This window comes from Haliaeetus albicilla, chromosome 3 (assembly GCF_947461875.1).
Source record: "Haliaeetus albicilla chromosome 3, bHalAlb1.1, whole genome shotgun sequence".
In the NCBI taxonomy this organism is placed as follows: domain Eukaryota; kingdom Metazoa; phylum Chordata; class Aves; order Accipitriformes; family Accipitridae; genus Haliaeetus; species Haliaeetus albicilla.
In genome coordinates this window covers 10,000,958-10,022,298 of record NC_091485.1, presented here as the reverse complement: position 1 = coordinate 10,022,298, position 21,341 = coordinate 10,000,958, and the positions used below count along the sequence as shown (strand labels likewise).

Here is a 21,341-nt window from a genome sequence, read left to right as displayed (position 1 = left end):
CTCCTATGACTGGAGTGTTGGAATGGAAGGATACAGGCTCTTTAGGAAGGACGGGCAGGGGAGACGAGGAGGGGGTGTCACCTTCTATGTCAGTGCATGGAGCTCCACCTGAGGATGGATGAGGAGCCGACCAAGGGCCTATGGGTCAGGATCAAAGGGAGGGCAGGGACAGGTGACATTATAGTGGGGGTCTGCTACAGGCCACCCGACCAGAAAGACCAAGTGGATGAACCCCTCTATAGACAGATAGGAGCAGCCTCACATTCACAAGCCCTGGTCCTCATGGGGGACTTCAACCACCCCAATATCTGTTGGATGGACAACATGGCAGGGCATAAGCAATCCAGGAGGTTCCTGGAATGCATTGATGAGAAATTTCTTCTCCGAGTGATAGAGGAGCCAACGAGGAGAGGTGCTATGCTGGACCTTGTTCTCACCAACAAGGAGGGGCTGGTGGGGAATGTGAAGCTCAAGAGCAGCCTTGGCTGCAGTGACCATGAAATGGTGGAGTTCAAGTTCCTTAGGGCAGGGAGGAGGGCATACAGGAAGCTCGCTACCCTGGACTTCAGGAGAGCAGACTTTGGCCTATTCAGGGATCTGCTTGGTAGAGTACCATGGGATACAGCCCTGGAGGGAAGAGGGGCCCGAGAAAGCTGGTTAATATTCAAGGGTCACCTCCTCCACGTTCAGGAGTGATGCACCCCAGCAAAGAGGAAGTCAGGCAAAAACACCAGGAGATCTGCATGGATGAACAAGGAGCTCCCAGACAAACTCAAACACAGAAAGGAAGCCTACCACAGGGTGGAAGCAAGGACAGGTAGCCTGGGAAGAACACAAAGAAATTGTCCGAGCAGCAGGAGTTGACTGGTGACAGTCAACCTGGCTTCACTAAGGGCAAATCATGCCTGACAAATTTGGTGACCTTTTACGATGGGGTTACAGCATTGGTGGATAAGGGAAGAGCAACTGATGTCGTCTACCTGAATTTCTGCAAAGCATTTGACACTGTCCTGCATGACATCCTTGTCTCTAAATGAGAGAGACATGGATATGACGGATGGACCACTCAGTAGGTAAGGAATTGGCTGGATTGTCGCACTCAAAGACTTGTGGTCAACAGCTCAATGTCCAAGTGGAGAGCAGTGACGAGTGGCATTCCTCAGGGGTCAGTATTGGGACCAGAGCTGTTTTAACATCTTTGTCAGTGACATGGGACAGTGGGATTGAGTGCACCCTCAGCCAGTTTGTTGATGACACCAAGCTGTGTGGTGCAGTCAACACACTGGAGGGAAGGGATGCCATCCAGAGGGACCTTGACAGGCTTGAGAGGTGGGCCCGTGCAAACCTCATGAAGTTCAACAAGGCCAAGTGCAAGGTCCTGCATATGGGTCGGGGCAATCCCAAGCACAAATACAGGCTGCGCGATGAGTGGATTGAGAGCAGCCCTGCAGAGAAGGACCTGGGGGTGTTGGTTGATGAGAAGCTCAACGTGACCCAGCAACATGCGCTTGCAGCCCAGAAAGCCAACCGTATCCTGGGCTGCATCAAAAGAAGCGTAACCAGCAGGTCGAGGGAGGTGATTCTTCCCCTCCACTCTGCTCTGGTGAGACCCCACCTGGAGTACTGCGTTCAGCTCTGGGGCCCCCAACATAAGAAGGACACAGACCTGTTGGATTGAGTCCAGAGGAGGGCCACAGAGATGATCAGATGGCTGGAGCACCTCTCCTATGAAGACAGGCTGAGAGAGTTGGGGTTGTTCAGCCTGGAGAAGAGAAGGCTCCGGGGAGACCTTCTAGCAGCCTGCCAGTACCTAAAGGGGGCCTACAGGAAAGCTGGGGAGGGACTCTTTATCAGGGAGTGTAGTGACAGGACGAGGGGTAAGTGTTTTAAACTGAAAGAGGGTAGATTTAGATTAGATATAAGGAACAAACTCTTCACTGTGAGGATGATGAGGCACTGGAACAGGTTGCCCAGAGAGGCTGTGGATGCCCCATCCCTGGAAGTGTTCAAGGCCAGGTTGGATGGGGCTTTGAGCAACCTGGTCTAGTGGAAGGTGTCCCTGCCCATGGCAGGGGGGTTGGAACTAGATGATCTGTAAGGTCCCTTCCAACACAAACCATTGTATGATGATATTATTAAAGTTATTCATTTTAATAAGTTGGTTCCTGACACACATTCAAGGCAAACATGACAAAGACAGCAAAGTAAGTTCAGTGCTATTTATCAATTTTGCTCAAGAGGAAAAAAAAAATATTCACACTTGTTTTTAGTCCAACTGTGTTCCACCAAAATTATTTTGTATTAGTTAAAATTTTCAGTAAGGAATACTTACATTGCAGTAGTAAGCGTTTACTTCCCTCTGTATCTCAGTTTCAGGGTCCATACTTGATCTTTAGATGAGAAGGAAACTCTAGGCAAATTGCAAAAAGATTGCAAGCTACTGTTTCAGCTTCACAAAACCATTCGTATTCTTGTTCCACCTATTTAAGGGTCACGCGTGTTCCAATTTTAATTTGCGCCCCACCTTCGGTTACATTCAACCTTTAAATCTCTCGGCTCACGATCACATCTTTAACTCGAGACCACAAGTACAGCACGGAAAGCGACAATTATTCTCCAAGAGTTTCCCTCAGGAAACACAACGCCACCAGAAGATTACGCACGCCCCGAAACAAAACTAAACTATTTCAAGCTTCCCCCTTCTTTCCTGGGATTGAAACGCGCGCATGGGCTGGGGACAGATGACACGCAGCCAGGCAGGCAGAGCCCAAAGAACACGACGGGGGGTTTTGCGAAAGAAAAGCCCGCTCCCACTCCGGACCGCGAACGGAGGCGCCGAGAAAGCGAGGCGGCCCCCGGGGCCGACCCAGCCCGACGCGGGGACGTGGCCTTGCCGACACTTCCAGCTCTAGCCGGGGAGGGGACGGACACCTGCTCCCGGCAAGGAGCCGCGGAAACCGCCGGGCCGCCGCGGCACCCGACTCACCCCAGCCCGGGAGCGGGCAGCACCCGAGGGAACCGGCACTCCCCGGGACCGCACCGGCTCCTTCCCACCGACCCACTTGCGGGGCGACTCTCTGCCGCCGCGGGACTCCCCGCTCCCCCTCAGGCAACCGCGGAGAGGAGGGGACTGAGGGGAGAGCTAAGGCGCGCGCCGCCCGCCCTCCCGCTCCCACCCGCCGCCGCCGCCGGGGCCCGGGGCGCCCCGGGCGGGCAGGAACTGCGTCACGCTAGGCGCGGAAGGGACGCGGGGGAACCCGGCCGGCCCACAGGAGACGGTACCGTAAGCGAGGACCTCCGGGCGGGAGGAGACGGGGCGCGGCGGGGTGGATCGGTACACGGCGCGGAGCGGCGCGGAGCGGCGCGGCAATCCCTCCCCCCGCCCCGACCCGCCGCTCCCAGCCGCCGCTGGGGGCGCTGGCGCACAGGCGCGTCGCTCCGCCGGGCGCTGTCGGAGGTAAAGCCCGAGCTGGCGTTTGCTGCCGCTGCACCGGGACTGGACGGGAGGTGGCGGGGACCCCCCGCCGCCCGTACCGACGGCGCGGTGTGTGTGGGGGGGACACGGACGGACACACGACGCGCTATAGCGACGTGCGGCCCCGGAGCTCCGCCCGCGGGCCCGCGTCAGGTGCAGACGGGGCTGCCCACCCCCTTCCCGGCGGCCGGTGGGTGTTTGCGCGTCGCTCCCCGCAACACGCACGCACAGACACAGACAGACAGACAGACGGAGACCCCCTTGCCCCCGCACCTGAAGGCTCAGGGGTCCCCCCCGTGGACGGTTCCTCCCCGCCGCCCGGCCCTCCGGTGCTGTGGGAGAAGCCGGTGCCTCTCCGCCTTTCTCTTTCCTCTGGAGAGGGGAAAATCCAGCGCGGGGTTTGCGGGGAGCTGAAGGAGCGCCGGCGACCTGCCGGCGAGGAGGTGAGGGAGGCAGGCCGGGCCGCCCAGCGCGGGGGGGAGGCGGAGAGGGGAGCCGAGCCGAGCCGGCGGCGGCGGCTCTTCGGCAGCGCTTTGTTACGAGAAGGGAGAAAGCCGGGGGGGGGGGGGGGGGGCTGCAGGGTGGGGTTGCCCCCGCCGACGGCGCAGAGCGCGGTCTCGGCGGGCGCTGGGTTGACAGCGTGACCGTTTGCCGTTCCTCCCGCCGCGGTAGATGTCCCTGAACCCGCGCCTCAGCCGCAGCCTGCATGCCCGCCCTGGGTGGAGCGGTCTTCTTTGTCGAGCCGGGACCTGCTCTCCTTTCTCGTTCGAGCAGAAGAGGAGCTAGCGAGGAAATAAAAAAAACGAGCTCGAGTTAGTGTTGGAGAAGTTCGGGTGCGGGAGAGTCTGGTAGGATTCCTCTTTATGCCTGGTTTTTTTGATGAATTGCAGACAATCGTTCCAGATAACAGCCTACGTCCATTACCTTTCTTCGCACAAACTGCTTTGGCTATCCTCCATAGGTAGCGGGATGACCCGCTTAGAACGTGTCTGTGCGTGTCCATATATAATGTAATGTTTTATAGATTTTTAAAAAGATCCATTCGCATGTATACCTATATAAAATTTGCCAGGAGAAATTTAGGCAAAGTACTGTGAATTTTTACTAATAGATTATTTTGTTCATTTGCTGGATGATCCATAATAACTATTAATTTGTATTGAAACGGGGAGGGGCGAACACCCAAAGAGATTTTGTTTTTTTTTTTAATCTGAGTATATGCAACACAATTTCCCTGTAGATCTCATTCATATTTGTAACATGCACCTAATTACCTAGTGATATCAAGTCTCAAGGTAGACGGGGTCAGGCCTGGAATGCTCTGATGGAAGGAAGCTCTGTGAGGAAAACCTAGCTATTTGAGGAAGAAGGACACTGTTTGCTGCTGGTTCTGTCATTCAAATGAAACATAAACCTGTTGTTGTGACTAGTTTGGGTCATTGCGTTTCCATGCCTTTCTTTTACCCTCAAACACTGGATGGAAAGGACAAAATTATGATTGATTTCCAGTGCTGTTAATTACTGACTATGCTTAAAGCTTCATCTGCAATTTAAGTTAGATAAATAAATTGTCTTTTTTTTCAATCCTTAACTATTTCTGGTAGTAATCCTGTTGGCATTGGTAAATGAATCCATTTTCACACCATAAGTGACCACAGTTTGCTAGCAAACTATTTTCTTTGGGTTTGCTTAGTGTAACCTTAACATTTGGGTTAAGTTTTCCACCATAACTTTCTCTTTGCATTTTCTTATGCCTAAAAAAACATTTCAGGGACTGAAAATGCTCACACATGCCAACCTGAAGTGATTTTTTTTTTTTTTTTAAATGGGCTTCTTTGCAACTGGTTGGAATTTGGGTGTATGTTTAGGTGTGTGCAAGCAAAACAATACATATGTACATATTTATGAACATATGTGCACTTCTTCACTTGTGTAGGTTTTTTTTCAAGCTATTCTTCCAGCAGTACACAGCACATCCTTATAGTCTTTAAAAGAAGAATGGGACACAACATTTCAAGATAAAAAATGAGGAATTGAGAGATATTTTTGTTATTTTAAAGTGATAAAGGTTTGTGTGAGAGAACAAGTACTTAGGACACTGATTTGTTTTAAGGCAAGTTGTGAATTGAGCCGTGCCAGGAGAAGATATTTAGGATAAAGTACTTCCTTACTGCACATGTCTTAGAGCCTGGGCACCTGTAGGAGCGGGAGAAGCCTCCCATCCTTTGTTTCTTAGAACTTAACGGTGCAGCTGTCCTCATGTGCCTACATATTCCTGAATCAATCCTGTTTATGGTAGGAGCTACAAACAGTAAACTACTTCAATTTCAGCACAGATTCCTAGATGCTGAATTATATCCTGGGCATGTGTCCTGAAAAGATCTTTTAGCCTTGAAATGGAAATTGTTTGGGCTTGTGAGAGTCCTTTCTCATATTCCGCAGAGGAGCCAGTGCGCTGCCAGAAGGTGATTGAAATGCGTAAAGAAAAAGAGGTGAATATAAATATATGGTGGTGTTTTGCTGCAACTTCTCAGTATTCTAAGTTCTCTGATAGAGTGCTTTCTGTTCACCTGATTGAAAATGGGCATTAATATATTGAAACAAGCAGGCTAAGCATGTAAGAGCTTGAAAAGAATCTTCAAGAACTCTTTTCTTCTGTGTAGTAAGTGCATTAAACTGCTTTCACCAGTTCTTGAGTTGTTTTATGCATCCTAGATCATAATCCTGGCTTTTTCATGGAAAGGACACAAGTCCAGTACAGTGTGTACGTGTGGGAAAAAATAGTTAGGAATGTGTAGGGGGGAAGGGAAGACTAATATATTGTATTCTTCTCAGAGTAGGACCTGCATTTCTGATCTTAAATGTACAGTATTTGAGCTTACAACTGGGGATCTCTGATGCTACCACAGTAAAAATAATAGCAATAAATGATAGCGTGGTATGAAAGTGATACTTAAGGGTTTGCTGTGGCTCCATCCATGAAAGTGAACTTTTATCCTAGTACATAGGTTGTTAATATATGTGAAGTCACATTTGGAAACGTTTAAAATATTTACTGATATCAGTTGATCTCTGCCAGTCTGTGTAGCTAAATATTTAGCACCTGGAATCCAGAAGTCCCAGTATCATTGTTTAACTTTTTGAACTTAGTCTCCAAAGTCCTTGAAAATCCATTGTTTTCCTAATTAAAGGGATTTTCTACACACAAACATATCATAGTTTTTGGTCTGAGATTCTCGCACCTTTTCAAAGCTAGAAATAAGGTTTACATGCATCAGCAGAAGGCAGAATCAGCCATTTCTGATCACATGGAGCCTCTGATCCTGGTTTTTCATGGGCATAAGCTATTGGACCTTATGACTTGCTGGTGGGACTGCTTTTCATGCTGTTCTTCAGTGAAACTGAGGCTACAACACATTGAAGCATCAATATTTAGCCCCAAGAATTTCATTTCAGCAGCTATCTAAAGCAGCCTTCTTGTTTGGAATGGTACAGTAAGTACGTAAGTAAAATTGATTAGTAGATAGAGTCTGTTTTATTATAGGTCTCTCTTATTTTACACGTTTTGAGAGCTGTTTCATGGAGCGAAGTTTTCAGTATCTCTTTGTTAGGATGTCCATTTCCTGACTTTTTGCTTATTTTTTAAATTCATTTTTTATTTAAGGAACTTCTGAAGCGGATGTTCTCTTCTGTCTGTTAGACCTAGACATTATAATGATTGGTATGTGATACTTTCAGGTGTGTTTATATACACTTAGTTTGTTCTGTGGGATCGTAGGTGTTTACAGTTTCCTGTCACCAACACGTGGGGTGACTAAGTTTTCACAGAGAGTAATAAATAACTTGATATAGTGTGATGGAGGAGATGCTGGATCAGGGAACTGTTGTCTTTATGCTCAACCACCCAGCTCTCTTCCTTCTTCCACCATTTTCTTTCTTGCAAAATAAAAAAGCTGTTCTGCGAGTAGTAGAACTAATAAAGTCTGGTTCCCTATGGATCTTTCCTTTTGTCCCCTAAATCCTGTCTGCTGCAAAAACTCCAGCTCTCCCATGTCCTCATGACACCAGCATTTGGTAAGAGACAGCAGAACTGTGACTAGCCAGGAACCACATAGGTGCCAGCTGTCCACTCAGTACATGCCCAAAGATTACCCAGTTGACCAGGGACAGAAAGTACAAACGGAGTGTCTGTTGCCTCTTTTTCAGTAGGGGTACAACTCAGCTACTGGTACTGACTTAACATACTTAAACACAGACTATTACTTACTTCTACTCACTTTGTTTCAGTTTTGCCATTCTAGGCTTTGTTTTACTGCCTCCTCTATTCTTTGACTCCTCTTCTTTGTTTTGCTGGGTTTTGTCATATTTTATGGGCTACTTGAGAAAGTTCCTGTTCTTATGTCAGAATTGGTTTCTCATGTTGATACTAGCTTGTCTGTTAGCTTTCTTTGTAAATATAAGTAGTTACCTTCACTGAAAGAGGTGAGAATATCTGTAAGTATTAAGATGTTTGGAGGAAAGGAATTACAAGGATGGTAAGATGCGAGTGCTAGTGCAGCCAAGTTATGGAAAAAAATACTGAAAAGAAGAAATCCGATGGTGATATCTAGTGCATCTTCCAGCAATGTTACGAGGGAAGTAGTGGAAACAATGGGCAAAATACTAGAAAATTCATTTGGGGAGAGTCCTAGACTGTTAGGAATACGAACCAATTATCTTATTATATACGTTCCATCTTTGAGTTTTATGATTAAAACCGGAAGAAACGTGAACTAAGACAACAGTCCTCCCCCTTTTTCTACTTAATTATCCAGAAGTTTCTTCCCAAAATGTAAAAGTAATTGGGGCTACACAGTTGTAGTGGGAAGGAATAGGGAAAAAAGTGTGGAAAGATAAAGATTTTGCAGCGCAGTCATGTGTTAATAATTCAAGGAAACACTGCTTTATTCATTTTTATATGGCTAAGAATTCCCTGGTATCAGCTACCCTTTTCCTATTGACTGTATAAGTCTAGGCTTGAGAAGAGAGGCAGTCATTAACATGGTGTGAGTATATAGCAGTGGCTGTATTGAGTGAGGCCAAAACTTTTTTTACCCTGGTTCTTCCTTCCTGAGAGTGGCCAGCAGTGCACGCATAAGGAAGAGTGCCACACACGCAGAGTCAGCAGTAGAGGGTGAAGGACCCGCACCTTCAGAGCAGTTTGTTTCTGTAATTAATTCATCTCTTCTTGCAACTCTTGCCTCTTCTCAGTACTGTAATACTGGTCGGGATCCTGCCGCCTATTGGATGTCAGTCAAGGAGGGCTGAGCACAGGCGAGAACCAAACAGGCAGGAGTCTTTAAAAAGAGAACTTCTTACTATGATTTCTCATGCAACATTCAAATATTGTAGAGGGGAGAAATTAGTTATATGCAGTCAGCAAGGGCAGAAGACGATCTTTGATGTACCAAAGGAAACCTAAACCTGCTGAAGGTGGCTTTAGATTTAAACCTAAAGCTATCAAGGGCTGGATTTCAGAACTTGTTCCACAGTTCAGGGCTTTGAGAACCCTCCTGGTCTAAGAAAGTGCAATGAATAGAAAATCAAGTTATTAAAAACAGTTACTAAGTAAATGGAATACTGAGTATTTTGTAATCAAGGCAAATTGTAACAAACAAGCTTCTCCTCATTATGGTATACTTCTGTAACTGTGTAGCCACTGAAGTGGCAATAGAAAACAGCATATAATTATACTATATCTTACCTGAATGTTTCATTATCTACTCTAGAACTACTCACAAACTATTCTAGAAAATGAAGTGTGTTAGGATCAGAAGCTATGCTTAGGAGTTATGTGCTAAGACACAGTTTCCTGATACTGTAACCAGTTCTAATTTGTGTTTGTTTTTTTGCTTTCAACATTGTTTTCATAGGAATTTTGGCTTCTTGGAGAAAAAGTAGAAAATGCAAAACGAAATAATAAAGCCTGCTAAATACTTCTCAGAAGTGGAGAAGAGTGTGCTGCTTGCATTAGTTGAAAAATACAAATACGTGCTTGAATGTAAAAAAAGTGATGCAAGAACTATTGCTTTGAAACAACGTACCTGGCAAGCACTAGCTCATGAATATAATTCACAGCCCAGTGTATCGCTGCGAGACTTCAAACAGTTAAAGAAATGCTGGGAAAATATCAAGGCACGGACAAAAAAGATAATGGCACATGAAAGGCGGGAGAAGGTAAAAAGAAGTATTAGTCCACTTATAAATACTCACATCATAGGGAAAGAGAAGATTGCCAGCATAATGCCTGAGCAAATGTACTTTTTGCAGAGCCCACCAGAAGAAGATTCTGAATATCAGCCTGATGCTTCTAGTCAAGGTATAAATGTTACTGTAATGATGCAAGTGGTATTGTTTTGTATGTGATTTTGCCAGTGATTCTCTTTCAGCAGTCTAAATCTCTGCACTTAGCTGTGACTGCTGGTTATAGAAAAGTAATTGTAGAGCTATGATATTGTAAGACTCTGTGTATTTCCCTAGACCCCCAGGAGTTAAACTGAGGTTTTACTCAATTTTTTTTTCATCAGTTCTTGACATATCTTCTACTCTGTGGCAGGCATCACAGTAGTTATCATGCTGGCTTTCCAGAGAACAATCCCAAGGATATTTTGATCCTTTATAAAGTACCATTTTGCTGGGAAGAGGTTCTCTGAGCATTAAAAAGAAAAAAAAAAAGCCACTAGCGGCAAATTGATACACAATTGTCTGCTGCAAGAGTTCCCTGTAGGTCTTTCCTCCTTTGTTTTCAAGGACTAAAAAGAGTACGTAGAGCCATATTTCACACTGCAGTCCACATTGGAGAATGGCCTTTCTGAAAAAGTTCAGCACTACATTCTTCTTTGTTTGGCAAGCATGCACAGAAGGAATAATCCAAAACCAGAAGGAAGGGTGGCTACAGTGGTTTCTTGCAAAGTTTATTATGTCAGGATTGCGCATAGAAGACTGTCCTTGCTCAAAAGACAACAGTAACTACATTGTTAGATAACATTCTTACAATGTCTCTTTCATAATTGTATTTCCCATAAGTAGTCATCAGGATTTGTAGAGGAATGTATTCTGAGACCCTTACTTGTAGTGGTAACTATTTTACTCCATGAGTAGTTTCTTTTCTTGCAGAAGAATTGGTAGAACCTTCTCAAAGTTAGAATAATATAATTTTTTCCTAAAAATATACACCACTACATTTATGACATGTACAGTAGCGATAAGGAAGGAATAAATAGTATTCTTCCTAGTATTCCTTCAGTCTCCTGGTATTCATGTTGATACAGCTCTTCACCTGACTCTTAGACCTTTCATAAAAATATTGCAAGTCACATACAGATTTGGCTTAAACAGCTGCATTAAGGTTCAGCTTCAGGCTCAGCCACCTAAATTTAGGTGTGCACTTATAAATGTCTGCATTCACTTTAGTATTCTGAGCTCCTGTTATAGCCATGGAAGTCTATCAACAGAGCCCAAAGTGATTCAGTTCAGACCATTACACCCTTAGTAGTCTGTAACAGAACTGCATTACGTAGTGGCTCCTGTACTGTGGTACAGAAGCACGAGGTTTAGATGCATACACCAATAACTGTACTATCACAAGTTTGTATTTCTTGAGGGAGAACAAGAGAATACTATAACACTTTTTCCTCTTATGTTTTGCAGAGTCATTTGTTGTCTCAAATAGAGAACTCTGTGATGAAGAGAAAGAGCTGGTACATTTCCCAGTATGTGAAGGTACCTCCCAACCTGAGCCTTCATGTTCTGATGTCAGAATAGCAGCAGATAAGAACTACAGAAGTAAAGCATCTCAGGAAAGTGCTCTGAAAAAGATGCATGAGGAAGAACATCATCAGCAAATGTCAATTTTGCAACTGCAGTTAATCCAAATGAATGAAGTTCACGTGGCAAAAATACAGCAAATAGAAAGAGAGTGTGAGATGGCTGAAGAAGAACACAGGATAAAAATGGAAGTCCTAAATAAAAAGAAAATGTATTGGGAGAGAAAACTGCAGACCATCACAAAAGAATGGCCTGTATCATCCTTTAACAGACCCTTTCCTAATTCACCTTAGAACATAAAGGGTCAGAGAGTCAGTGTGATTGAGCACATTTAAGAGTAATGCGCACTGGAAAGAGGGTTTTTTAATGTGAATGTACAGTGACAGGATAGGTGCCTGGCTGATAGTGAACACACTTTGACTCTTAATGTTTAGGGAAACAGTGGTAGAGTCCACCAAGGGGAAAACTGTATTGCTCATTTGTAGGTAGTTCTGATTTATTTAACTCTCAGACATGCACAGTGTTCTAAAATGTGAACATATTTTCCCCTCTCAGAATACCCTAACATCCTTTTGAAATTTAAGGTACTCTGGCTATTCTTACATTGGGTGTTCTTAAGAAAATTTAACAGCTTTAAATATCAGTTTATAGTATTTGTTTTGATTTCTGTCTCCTGTCTACCATTTCCCAAATGAAGGCAAGGGTTAGAGTTGCTCTCTGCTATTGAGACAAAAGGTGATTGACAGATATTGGTTGGATTGTTATGCTGGGGCTTAGGAAAAAAAAAACACCTTGTCTCTGGTTATTATAGTTCATAACTTATTCTTCATAGAAGATGTGAAAATGAAGGAAGTAGCAAAAGGACCACTGTAGTAAGCCCTTTGCTTATGAAGAACAGTAATATTTTCCAGCAGGCTGGCTACTTAAGGGATTGGTTGCGGACTGGCCTGCCAGTTATTTGAGCCCTGACCCTTAAGTTGGAAAGAAGGTGACTTCTTCCTCAAAAGCCATTGTGCTTGTCCTTTCTTTTCCAGGCCCATCTTGTATTCAAGTAGAATACCAAAATAGGAGGGTGGCACACTGCTGCCAGCGCTGTGTGCAGTTTACCTGGAGTCATTCTGAGGGGAAGAGCTTTTTAGCAATTCATAAAGCTCTTAAAATGTAGTGAGCCAGCCACTCCATTGGCAAAGTCTCCCTCTATCTCCCTATGCAGCACTTGATGGAGTAGCAGCTGGCTTGAGTATTTCAACCTCTCCCTAGCTAGAAGAAAAGACTAAGACTTGCCCTCTTTTCCTACATGTAGGGTGGGAAGCAGTTCAAGGGAATCATTCCTGTCCTGGACCACTGTTCTGTTTTGTTCTGTCCTGTGTGTTACGGTGGTGTGTTTTTTGCCTTTGCTGTCAGTGAGGGGTGATGGACATGATTTGTATGAAAGTGTTCACATGAAGGTCCCCACGGAGTTTGGGGGTCCAGAACAGTAGATGGTAGGAAAGCACAAATAAAGATAATCCTTCCCCAGGCAATCATTTATTCTAGTGGGGCAAGGGTTAAGAAAACATGAAATACAAAACTCTGCAAAGATTTGTAAGAACTTCTGATGCGTGAAAAGGTGTTTTACAGGAAGGTGTACAACCGTCATATGAAGCAGTGAGAAAAATTAACAAGAACATAAATTTTCATTGAAAAACCTGAGTATCCCATTATTCAATAAAGTATTTTCAGAGCATGATTCATGAGGGCAAGTCCATACAGTGAGCAACATATTCAAATTAGAGTATGTTATGAAACATACATTCCCAGTTACACTCCCATCTCTTCCCTGGATGTTCTTTCTGGTGGAGTGAGTTTCTTTTGGTTTTGTTTTGCAGGAGGTGGCGGGGGGTGGGGGTGGGGGGGGTGGTGTTTCTTTTTCTTGAACTGCTTTTCCTGCTGGTGATTCATCTTTGCAAGCACTGCCATTATCAACCACAGTACTCACTGTGGTTAACGCTGTGGTACACGTGTTGCTCCCCATGGTCACAACAGCAATCGCAATGGGAGCGATTTATTACAACTTATTTTATGTGACAGAGAAAAAAAAATTTGCAGAGCTGCTGCAAGATCAAAAAAAAATAGGCCATGCGTGAAATCTGGAGAGAGATCTTTTTGACAGCAAACTCAGTTTTCTTGTAAATTGCCTGTATGAAGGAAGCATAGGACTTCCAAAGAAGAGTATCACTATGGACAGTTTTTTTCTGCTGAATGGAAACACTATTGGAAGGTATAATAACAGTAGAGGCAAAAGAAAGAAGTAAACAGGAGTGAGGACCTTTCTGTTCTGAGGTTGCATTCTGTGGTCTGGAAGATGAGTCAGTTATTTGAGCGGTTATGAAAATTGTTCAGGCACCATCCAGAAAAAAAGAATAGTAAAGACATTTGTCTTAACCAATAATGAGATTCCTTCCATACTGCTTCTAAATGAAAGTAATCTGAAACTATGAAATCGAAACCATGTATGTTAAGGTATCAAAAGGTGATGAATGGAAGCAATTTCAGCACTGTGAAGAGAGCAAGAACAGAGAGACAATCCAGATCTAGATAGCCCTGTGAGAAGGTATGAAATAGCTGAGGGAGAATCTCATGAAATGTGAGACAAGGGTAGTTTTGACTCCTGAAAGTTATACCATTGCTCATGAAAGATTGTTTTATTTTTGTATTAAAAAATCATTTAAAATGTTCATGTTTTCAGACTGTACTAGGTGGGCAATGCCTTACATTTTGGTATATATTCTTATTCTGAGACCAAAAGTTACAGTTCTTAGGCTGAACAATAGACCCTTTTAATTAAGCTTTTATTTAAAAGAAAAATTAGAAAGAGCCAAGATGAAGACACGAAAGAAAGAATGATCAGTACATGTGTAGAGGAAGAATGGGAATGTCACACAACACATGATAGAAGATGCTTTTGTGGTACAGGTAATAGACGGCTTACTGGTGACATGGGCTTTTGCTTTCCCACGTGTGGTGACTGTTGGTTGCTGTAAGATTGGGTGATAGACACAGAAAAATCTACAAGATCAACAAGATGAAGTAATGTCTCCTAGCCAGGCTTTGGCTTCTTCATCTAAAGGCTTTATAAGGTGATTGGTGTGGTAGAGTTTAAATGACTTGAGAAATGTGGATTTTACCTTTTTTTTTTTTTTTTTTTTGCAATTACTTCCTCTGGTATTAGGGTTTATCTTTTTTGTTCGACTTTTCTTATATGTATATAGCCATCTCAGACAATACATCCATTTGTTCCTCTCCCTTTTTTCTAGCTTACATCATTCAAATACTTTCACATAATTGTGTTTTCCTGTTAATCATTTGGCCAAGCTATATAGGCATTTTCCCAGGGTTTTTCCATAGATAAAATACAGCAGTATTTTAAGAAGAAGAACATGCCTGTTGTTCTTCTCTGGATTTGTTATACAAGTTGTTGGCAAGAACGAACTTAAAAGATACACTGGGCAAAATGATCCCAGCTTAACTCTGTAAGAAAAAATATATACCAGAAATGTAGCGGCCATTGTTGTCAGCCTCTATGTTCTTACTAAGAGAAACTATGACCTTCTAGTCAGGGTGTGGTGAATGATGACATTGAAATGGTAAACTGCTACACGTTTATAGATTGTTACTTTGGGGGTAGGGGAATTACATGTAAATCTTAAAGTAACATTTAATTGTATTTTTTTCCAGGCAAGTAAAGTCCCTCACAAGTAGCCCTGTGATTTCATATTTTGAGCTAGCTTGTTCAAAGCTGTTTTTATAAGACCGATGCATCTTAGTTGTTTTCATAAGATAATTGCCTGTCTTTTCACATTATTTTCTGTTTCTTCTTAAAGCAGCTGACTGTAAACTCACACATCACCACTTTTCCTGAACTTTGTCTCTAGTTAGATATTCAAAAACCTTTCTGTGCAAATTAAGTACTAATGTGTACTAAAATTAATACATTTAGGCTAATAAAATAAACCAAGTAACGAAGTGATAGGATAATATGCAGTGACTGTTAATATAGTTTAAAAACATTACAGAGGATGGCTCTGTACATTTGATAAAAAGAAAGAAGACAATTTGTTACCATCTATAAGAATAGGATAATATATTTTTACAGTGAAAGCAAGCAGTAATCTCTGTTTCTGGTATCACAGATTAACTTCTGTGTTGCTAATTTACAAGGGACTTTGCTTCTTAGAGACCTTTCAATATTTTTAAATTTTTTTTTGTTGCTGTTCATGGAATTACATAAAACAGCTTGATTCTCTTATATGTAAAAACGGTGCACATAGAAATGTGGACAGATTTCTGGGCCTAAAACAAGAGCAATAAAATAGAAAATTACTAGCTGTGGCTCTGAACATTTTACTGTTCTGGTGGTGAAGGGATTAGGCATCCCACAACATCATTAGTCATGTTAATAACACAACAAATTAAAAACTTGCAAAAGCAAAAAAAAAAAAAGGGCTGGTATGGTTTTCAGAGTGAGTCAGAAGTGAAGACAGCACTTAGCTGTCCCAAGAGGTAATACTGTCATGTATGTCGAACAATTCTTCCACATGGTCTTCACCTTCCCTGATTACTCTTTCCTTTGAGACTCTAGACACCTCTATCATACTATTCACAGCTCCAAGTGTCTGACAATAAGAAAAGTAAATGCATCAAGTAGGAATCCCACCAGAGTTATTAGACCTCACTCTTTACTAAACTGAAGTTGGACAATTTTCTGAGACTGCATTATCCAGACATGCATGCTACGCACTGCAGAAAGGCATGTGAAATTTGTCCAGCACGTAGTCTGCCAACTGGCATAGGCTATACAGCAAGGAAAAGGAAAAGGTTGTCCACTGCATGGCTGTGGGTTATAAAACTGTTATATTCATGAGGGCATGGGGATGCATCTCATTGGATGGTCAGTCTCTTTAACAGTAAGAATCAAGAATTATTTTCACCAAGTCTTCTAATTCATCCTAGTCTAGATTTCCCAATCTGTCAAAACAGCCACAGGACAAAAACAGAAGGAAAAAGAAAAGAGAATTAAGCAGTCAAAATACCTAGAAACAATCTGTTGCCTTCCTGATGAAAAGGTGGCTAGATAAAAAGCTACACCACATGTATATATTTAAGGAGATAACTCTCTAATGTAACAGAAATAAAGCAAGATAGATTTTTAGATCATCCTTATTTAATTTGGGGGGGGGGGTGTTAAATGTTGATTGAGATTGTTTTCCTTTTGTTATTCAGTCCAGCTGCAGAACAGTTGTGTGCTTCAGTTTCTGACCAAACGTTAGAGCAGAGCACCTCATTAATCAAATTTGTTTGGCAAGAGAGTAGAAGTAGGTTTGTATTCAGCACAACTTGAGATTGATTGTATTCCACAAGTCTGCAGATATTTCTTCTCATATATAAAAGGCTGTTCTTGGACAGCCCTGAATCTGAAACTGGCATTATACACCAATTTTGTAGTCATTTATTATTTATATGGCACTGATGAGGTGACATATAAGCTGCTCAAGCTCTGTCCATTATTTGGTCATGTACGTGTCCCTTCCCTTTTCTTAGAATTACACCTTGAAATTATGTACTAAGCCACAAACGCACCAGCTGAACCGCCCATATAAATTCCTGTCACACATTCTGTATCACAGTATAATGTGGGGGAAAAACCTCCTGCTTCTTTTTAATTGTGGAGTTTTGAAATTTTGACCTGTTACTCTCACCAAAGCTTTGCTAAAAATTGGTTTGTTTTATCAGACACCTATGTGTTCCCACAGACCCATCAACCCAATGAGCCATGTGGCTTTATAACTTTTGAATACTGAGCCTGCGGACTGTATGAAGTCTGAATTGACACACACATGGTAAATTCCATTTATCTGAAAAAGATCTTGCAAATGCTCTCACATGCTGAGACTCTGAAAAGTACAAATTAGGGAGGTGATTGGATGGATTTGGTATTCAAACCAGGGCAGAAATTTTGGCAGGCTGGGAGTTATCAGTGCTGACCTAACAGAGAGGTTCAACCTCTGCTTGAGGAACAGTAATGTCCAATCCAAATATTGCCTTACCTCCAACTTTCTGTCTAAAGTGAGGTCTAAAATGAGAAGTCCTTGCCAAATAAAGCAACGTTAGTTTCCAAAATGCACTTGTTTTGCTTTCAATTACTGGCTTGCGTGAGGGCTCTGAGGCTAGACTGGGCTTCATGTTGCACTCCATTGGTGGCTGATAGCATTTGAAGAAGACTTCCCATGCTGATTTTGTCCTGTTCCTCTTGAATGCAATACTACTTGGATGCAATAGCCATGTGGTGGTGCCAGTTGGACCATGGCAAGGGGCTCACGTTCTCAAGTTGTCTGGCACTGACTCCCTGCATCTTTTCCGATTACCAAATCAGTGGTGGTGGATCAATTTGTATACAAAATTAGGGGGTTTGGCCAGCAAGAACAACCATCATTGCTACCTGTGTCACTGAGGTGCCTTGTCACACTGATAAGATGGCAAATTTAGAGGTATAATCAATGAACAATCGCAATGGCACTTTGTCTCAGCCAATTACAACACTGTCTTCTGGGGTAAATCTTGCTTTTACTCCTCTTGTAGAGTGATGAATTAATTGCTTGCTTCCAGTTTATACTTCCACAGTCCCGCTGAAGCCAATACATTTCTCTACATGTTGCCGTGGGCTTGATAGATAAGTGTAGATCTCTGCTCTCATTCTGGTCCAAATGCCACAGCTACCAACACTGCTTCTGTAAATCCAGCATGGGTGCACTGTCAGGGAGCCAGGCTGGGAAAATCAGGTGTGAGAAAAGACTGGCTTAAACTTAAGCTCTTCTCTTACATGCAGCATGGACATAAGTGGCTCAAGCCCCACGGCGCAGCAAACTCAAGCCCACGTCCTGTCACAACTTAAAACACAACTATGGACATAGTAACAGCAGTGGGTTACTTTGGTGACCTGTAAAAATGGCCTTGGGTGGTAAGCAATTGATTTTTTAAATTGTTATATATTAAAATCTTTCAAAATCATGGGACAGGTTAAAATTATGCCCTGTCAGTGTTCAACTACCAAGAGCAATAAATTAACACAGATTCAATTTTCTGTTAGAATTTGGTTAACTGGTATGGTTAATTTATCACACAGGTGTGCTCTCACCTTTCTTCCTTGTAAAATCTTTGCTACTTCCATCAAATTAGTTCACATTCTTATTTAAAAAAATAAAGGGAACTGTTAATCCACCCCCAGTTAGATATATACATAAATTCAACCAAATGAACAATGTATCAAATCTTTTTCTAATATGTTGTAATTTCAGCTATAGGTGGGCTTTTGTGTTTATTTATACTTTCTACCTTTTTTTTTTTCTGAGGAGTCTAAGGTTAAATAATGAGAGCTCTGATCTTCAGCTTCTTGAGATGGAGATGTCCTGACATTTTAGATTGGTACCAAAAAAAAAGTTCTGGTAATTGGTAATTGCAAATACAGAGATACTCTGTTCTGTTCTACTTCCCAGATAATTAGAAGGCATAGCCCTAATAATACCTTTCTTTTTGCAGTTGTGTTTCTGAACTTCCAGTCACAAGATGTACAAGCTGTTTCACCACCAACTAGCATCAAGCAGCACTAGCGTAGTTACAGGGCCTGTCTTCCAGAGGTGCTGACCCGCTGTCTTCAGCAGGGGTCATGGCAAGTCAGGACTTCTGGGCAAAATGGGGTCTAGAAACCACGGATGGGATTTTCAACAGAGCATGTTGGTTACACTTTCAGATCCCACCAATTTCCAGGGAGCACTGGAGCCCCACTTCCCCTGGGCATCTTCTGGAATTTCCAACCTATGAGACTACAAGGGAAAAAAAATACAGTTTTTGCTTATCAAAAACAATCACATTATGGTTTTCTTTAACAATTTTTCTTCCTGTGATTTTTAAGTGACTCGTATTGCTAAGTGAGTAAGAACCTCTCTTTTCCAAAAATTCATGCAGTTTAACAGAGATATTTTTACAATACCTAAGAAGCGAAAACACTTTAAGAGATTTCTTTCCAAATGTGTTATTGCCATCTCTGCTAGTACTATCATCTTGTGATGGTACATCATGTTGGCCATGTTTTGAGAAGTTTTATTGGCCAGGTTTTTAGAAGTCTTATCTTTCCAATGGGAAAAAGTAACTTTCACTGTACTTTGGCAATAACCCAGGCTACTATTCAGGGTTGTTCCATGAGGTTTTCTCTCCACCATTACTTTTCCTTATCCTGCAGAATCTTTCCCTATTTTGCATGTATATTCCACCAGCACTGGAATTGCGCCTGAATTCCTGTGGTCAAGGAGACTGCGAGGATCCTCTGAAAACCTTTGAAAGTGGTAATCTTTCCATGTGTGTTCAGGGGGCTCAGGATCACTACAGTCTAAATGCAGAAGCACTGAAAATTGGACCTCTAAAATATTGCCAGCACAAGAGCTTGAGAATCTCAAGGAGAAACTAGAATTTAGACACCCCTCTGTCATTTTTGTATAAGTGGTCAAATAATCAGGAAGCCACTTTTTCCTTACATTGTATTGTATTTATTATGTGACATTAGGTTCTGTTCTATTTTAACAATATATAAAATTACATTGTGCTGTGTTCGTGCTTATAGTCAGTGCACATCTAAAATGGAACTAGCACTTAAGTACTGGGCTATTTGTCATAAGATACTTGAAAATGTATACACTCCCCCTGATACTAAATATTTTAATGGAGTATTAGATGGTATCTCTTGTGGTCTTTGCCTTTTATTAGCAACAGTTTCTGGGTTTTGCTTTTTAAATTGCACTAAAAACTATACATTATTTAAGATCTCCTTTTTAGCCAAATGGTAGCCACTAGGCTAATCTGATTTTCCTAGCATGGTGTCAGCCTCAGTCATCTCACCTGTTGTGAAGTGTTGGTTTAGTATTTTAGTGCCTCAAATACCAAAGCTGGTTCTGCCCTGCACGGAAGTACTTTCTGGAATTGCACCTTCAAACAAACTTTTTTGGTTACTGTTGTTTTTAATTGATAAATAATGCCCACATTATAGTTTGAAACTCTAAGTAGCTCACAGTATGTCCGAGTCCTTAGAAACGTGAGGAATGGGGTTTTCATTATCTTTATTGTCTAGCTAATTTTCATAGCAAATTCTTTGTTTTTCCTACAGAAGCAGTGAGTAAAAGGAGACAAAAGTAGGGCCCTAAAATGTATACTTTCTAATGGTTGGGGATGTATGAAATGCAACAACACGTATCGTTGGAGGAAGAGATTCAATAATTGTCAGTGAGGGGAATCTACTGTATGTATGAAACTCACAGCGTATGTAATAAGGATGAGTAACTGTACATTTTAGTGCCTTGTTTCTTGTAAAATGTTTAATCATAAATTACTAAACATAAATAATTAAGAATTTCTGAGAAAATGTATCTAAATATTGTTAATAGAAACTGTATATTCACAGAAAAGTCAATAAATCATCAACTATTGTTACACGTTAATTAGACGAGATTTTTAGTCTCCATTCTTTCAGAGTTGTTTTCAAATAATGTCATTTAATTTACACACAACTGTGCTATTTCTGTCTTTTAGACTAAACTCCACTCAACTGCATGGAACAGAGAAACTTTCTCGGTTGCACTGTCAAATTTTGTGGGAGAAAGTGGTATTTGTGAGGCCTGTTGTACATATTCTCCAGAGAACTTTGTATTTTGTTTGATTAAATGCTGATATAGTCATAGGTTCCTCTGAAATGTTCATCCTGTAGGTCTATGGAGCAGATCATGTTTGAACCTGAGTTAAGCACCAGCAGTTTGCTTCTGGGCAGCCTGTGTCAGGCACTAATGGGCAAGAAAAATAATTGGGTTCCTATTCAGAGCATCTTAATGATGTCGGTTCAAAGCCTACATAGAAATCCAGGAAACTAAACCATGCTGTGACATATTCAAGAAAGTGAAAGTCTGTTCCATTCACAAGCAGCAGGATGAACAGTGGGATGTGAAAACCCACAAGGCTGGGTGTTTAGAAGCAAGCAGAG

General features: G+C 42.2%; 2 protein-coding genes across 13 annotated transcripts in view; one reads left to right on the top strand and one right to left on the bottom strand.

The window, feature by feature from the left end:
- LOC104321908 (cylicin-1) overlaps positions 1–3,842 on the bottom strand; it is a 28,156-nt gene extending 24,314 nt beyond the window's left edge. For 2 of the 7 annotated variants that reach the window (XM_069778796.1, XM_069778797.1), the window contains exon 1: positions 2,333–3,167. In XM_069778796.1, the coding sequence (XP_069634897.1) occupies positions 2,333–2,383 (51 nt within the window). In that variant the 5' untranslated portion in view covers positions 2,384–3,167. Of the gene's footprint in view, positions 1–2,332; positions 3,168–3,282; positions 3,398–3,748 lie in introns of those variants that run through there. The other 5 variants (XM_069778803.1, XM_069778798.1, XM_069778801.1 and 2 more) reach the window with 5 other exon arrangements.
- MSANTD3 (Myb/SANT DNA binding domain containing 3) lies at positions 3,372–20,805 on the top strand. Of its 6 annotated transcripts, none has more exons than XM_069778804.1 (4): positions 3,382–3,457; positions 4,148–4,323; positions 9,388–9,833; positions 11,165–20,805. In XM_069778804.1, exons 3-4 carry the CDS (start codon positions 9,419–9,421, stop codon positions 11,572–11,574), a joined length of 825 nt encoding a protein of 274 aa, XP_069634905.1. In that variant the 5' UTR covers positions 3,382–3,457; positions 4,148–4,323; positions 9,388–9,418; the 3' UTR covers positions 11,575–20,805. The 6 variants fall into 6 exon arrangements, with proteins under 6 accessions (XP_069634908.1, XP_069634905.1, XP_069634906.1 ...); XM_069778805.1 differs by lacking the exon at positions 3,382–3,457 and adding an exon at positions 3,828–3,918; XM_009923215.2 differs by lacking the exon at positions 3,382–3,457 and having other exon boundaries at positions 3,963–4,323; positions 9,388–9,691; positions 9,785–9,833.
- The last annotated feature ends 536 nt before the right edge of the window (positions 20,806–21,341 follow it).

Bases quoted from the DNA above. Each gene is read 5' to 3' on its own strand.
- MSANTD3 (XM_069778807.1), top strand. From the start codon at position 9,419: ATGCAAAACGAAATAATAAAGCCTGCTAAATACTTCTCAGAAGTGGAG. The intron at 9,834-11,164 runs GTATAAATGTTA...TATGTTTTGCAG, and splicing joins GCCTGATGCTTCTAGTCAAG to AGTCATTTGTTGTCTCAAAT.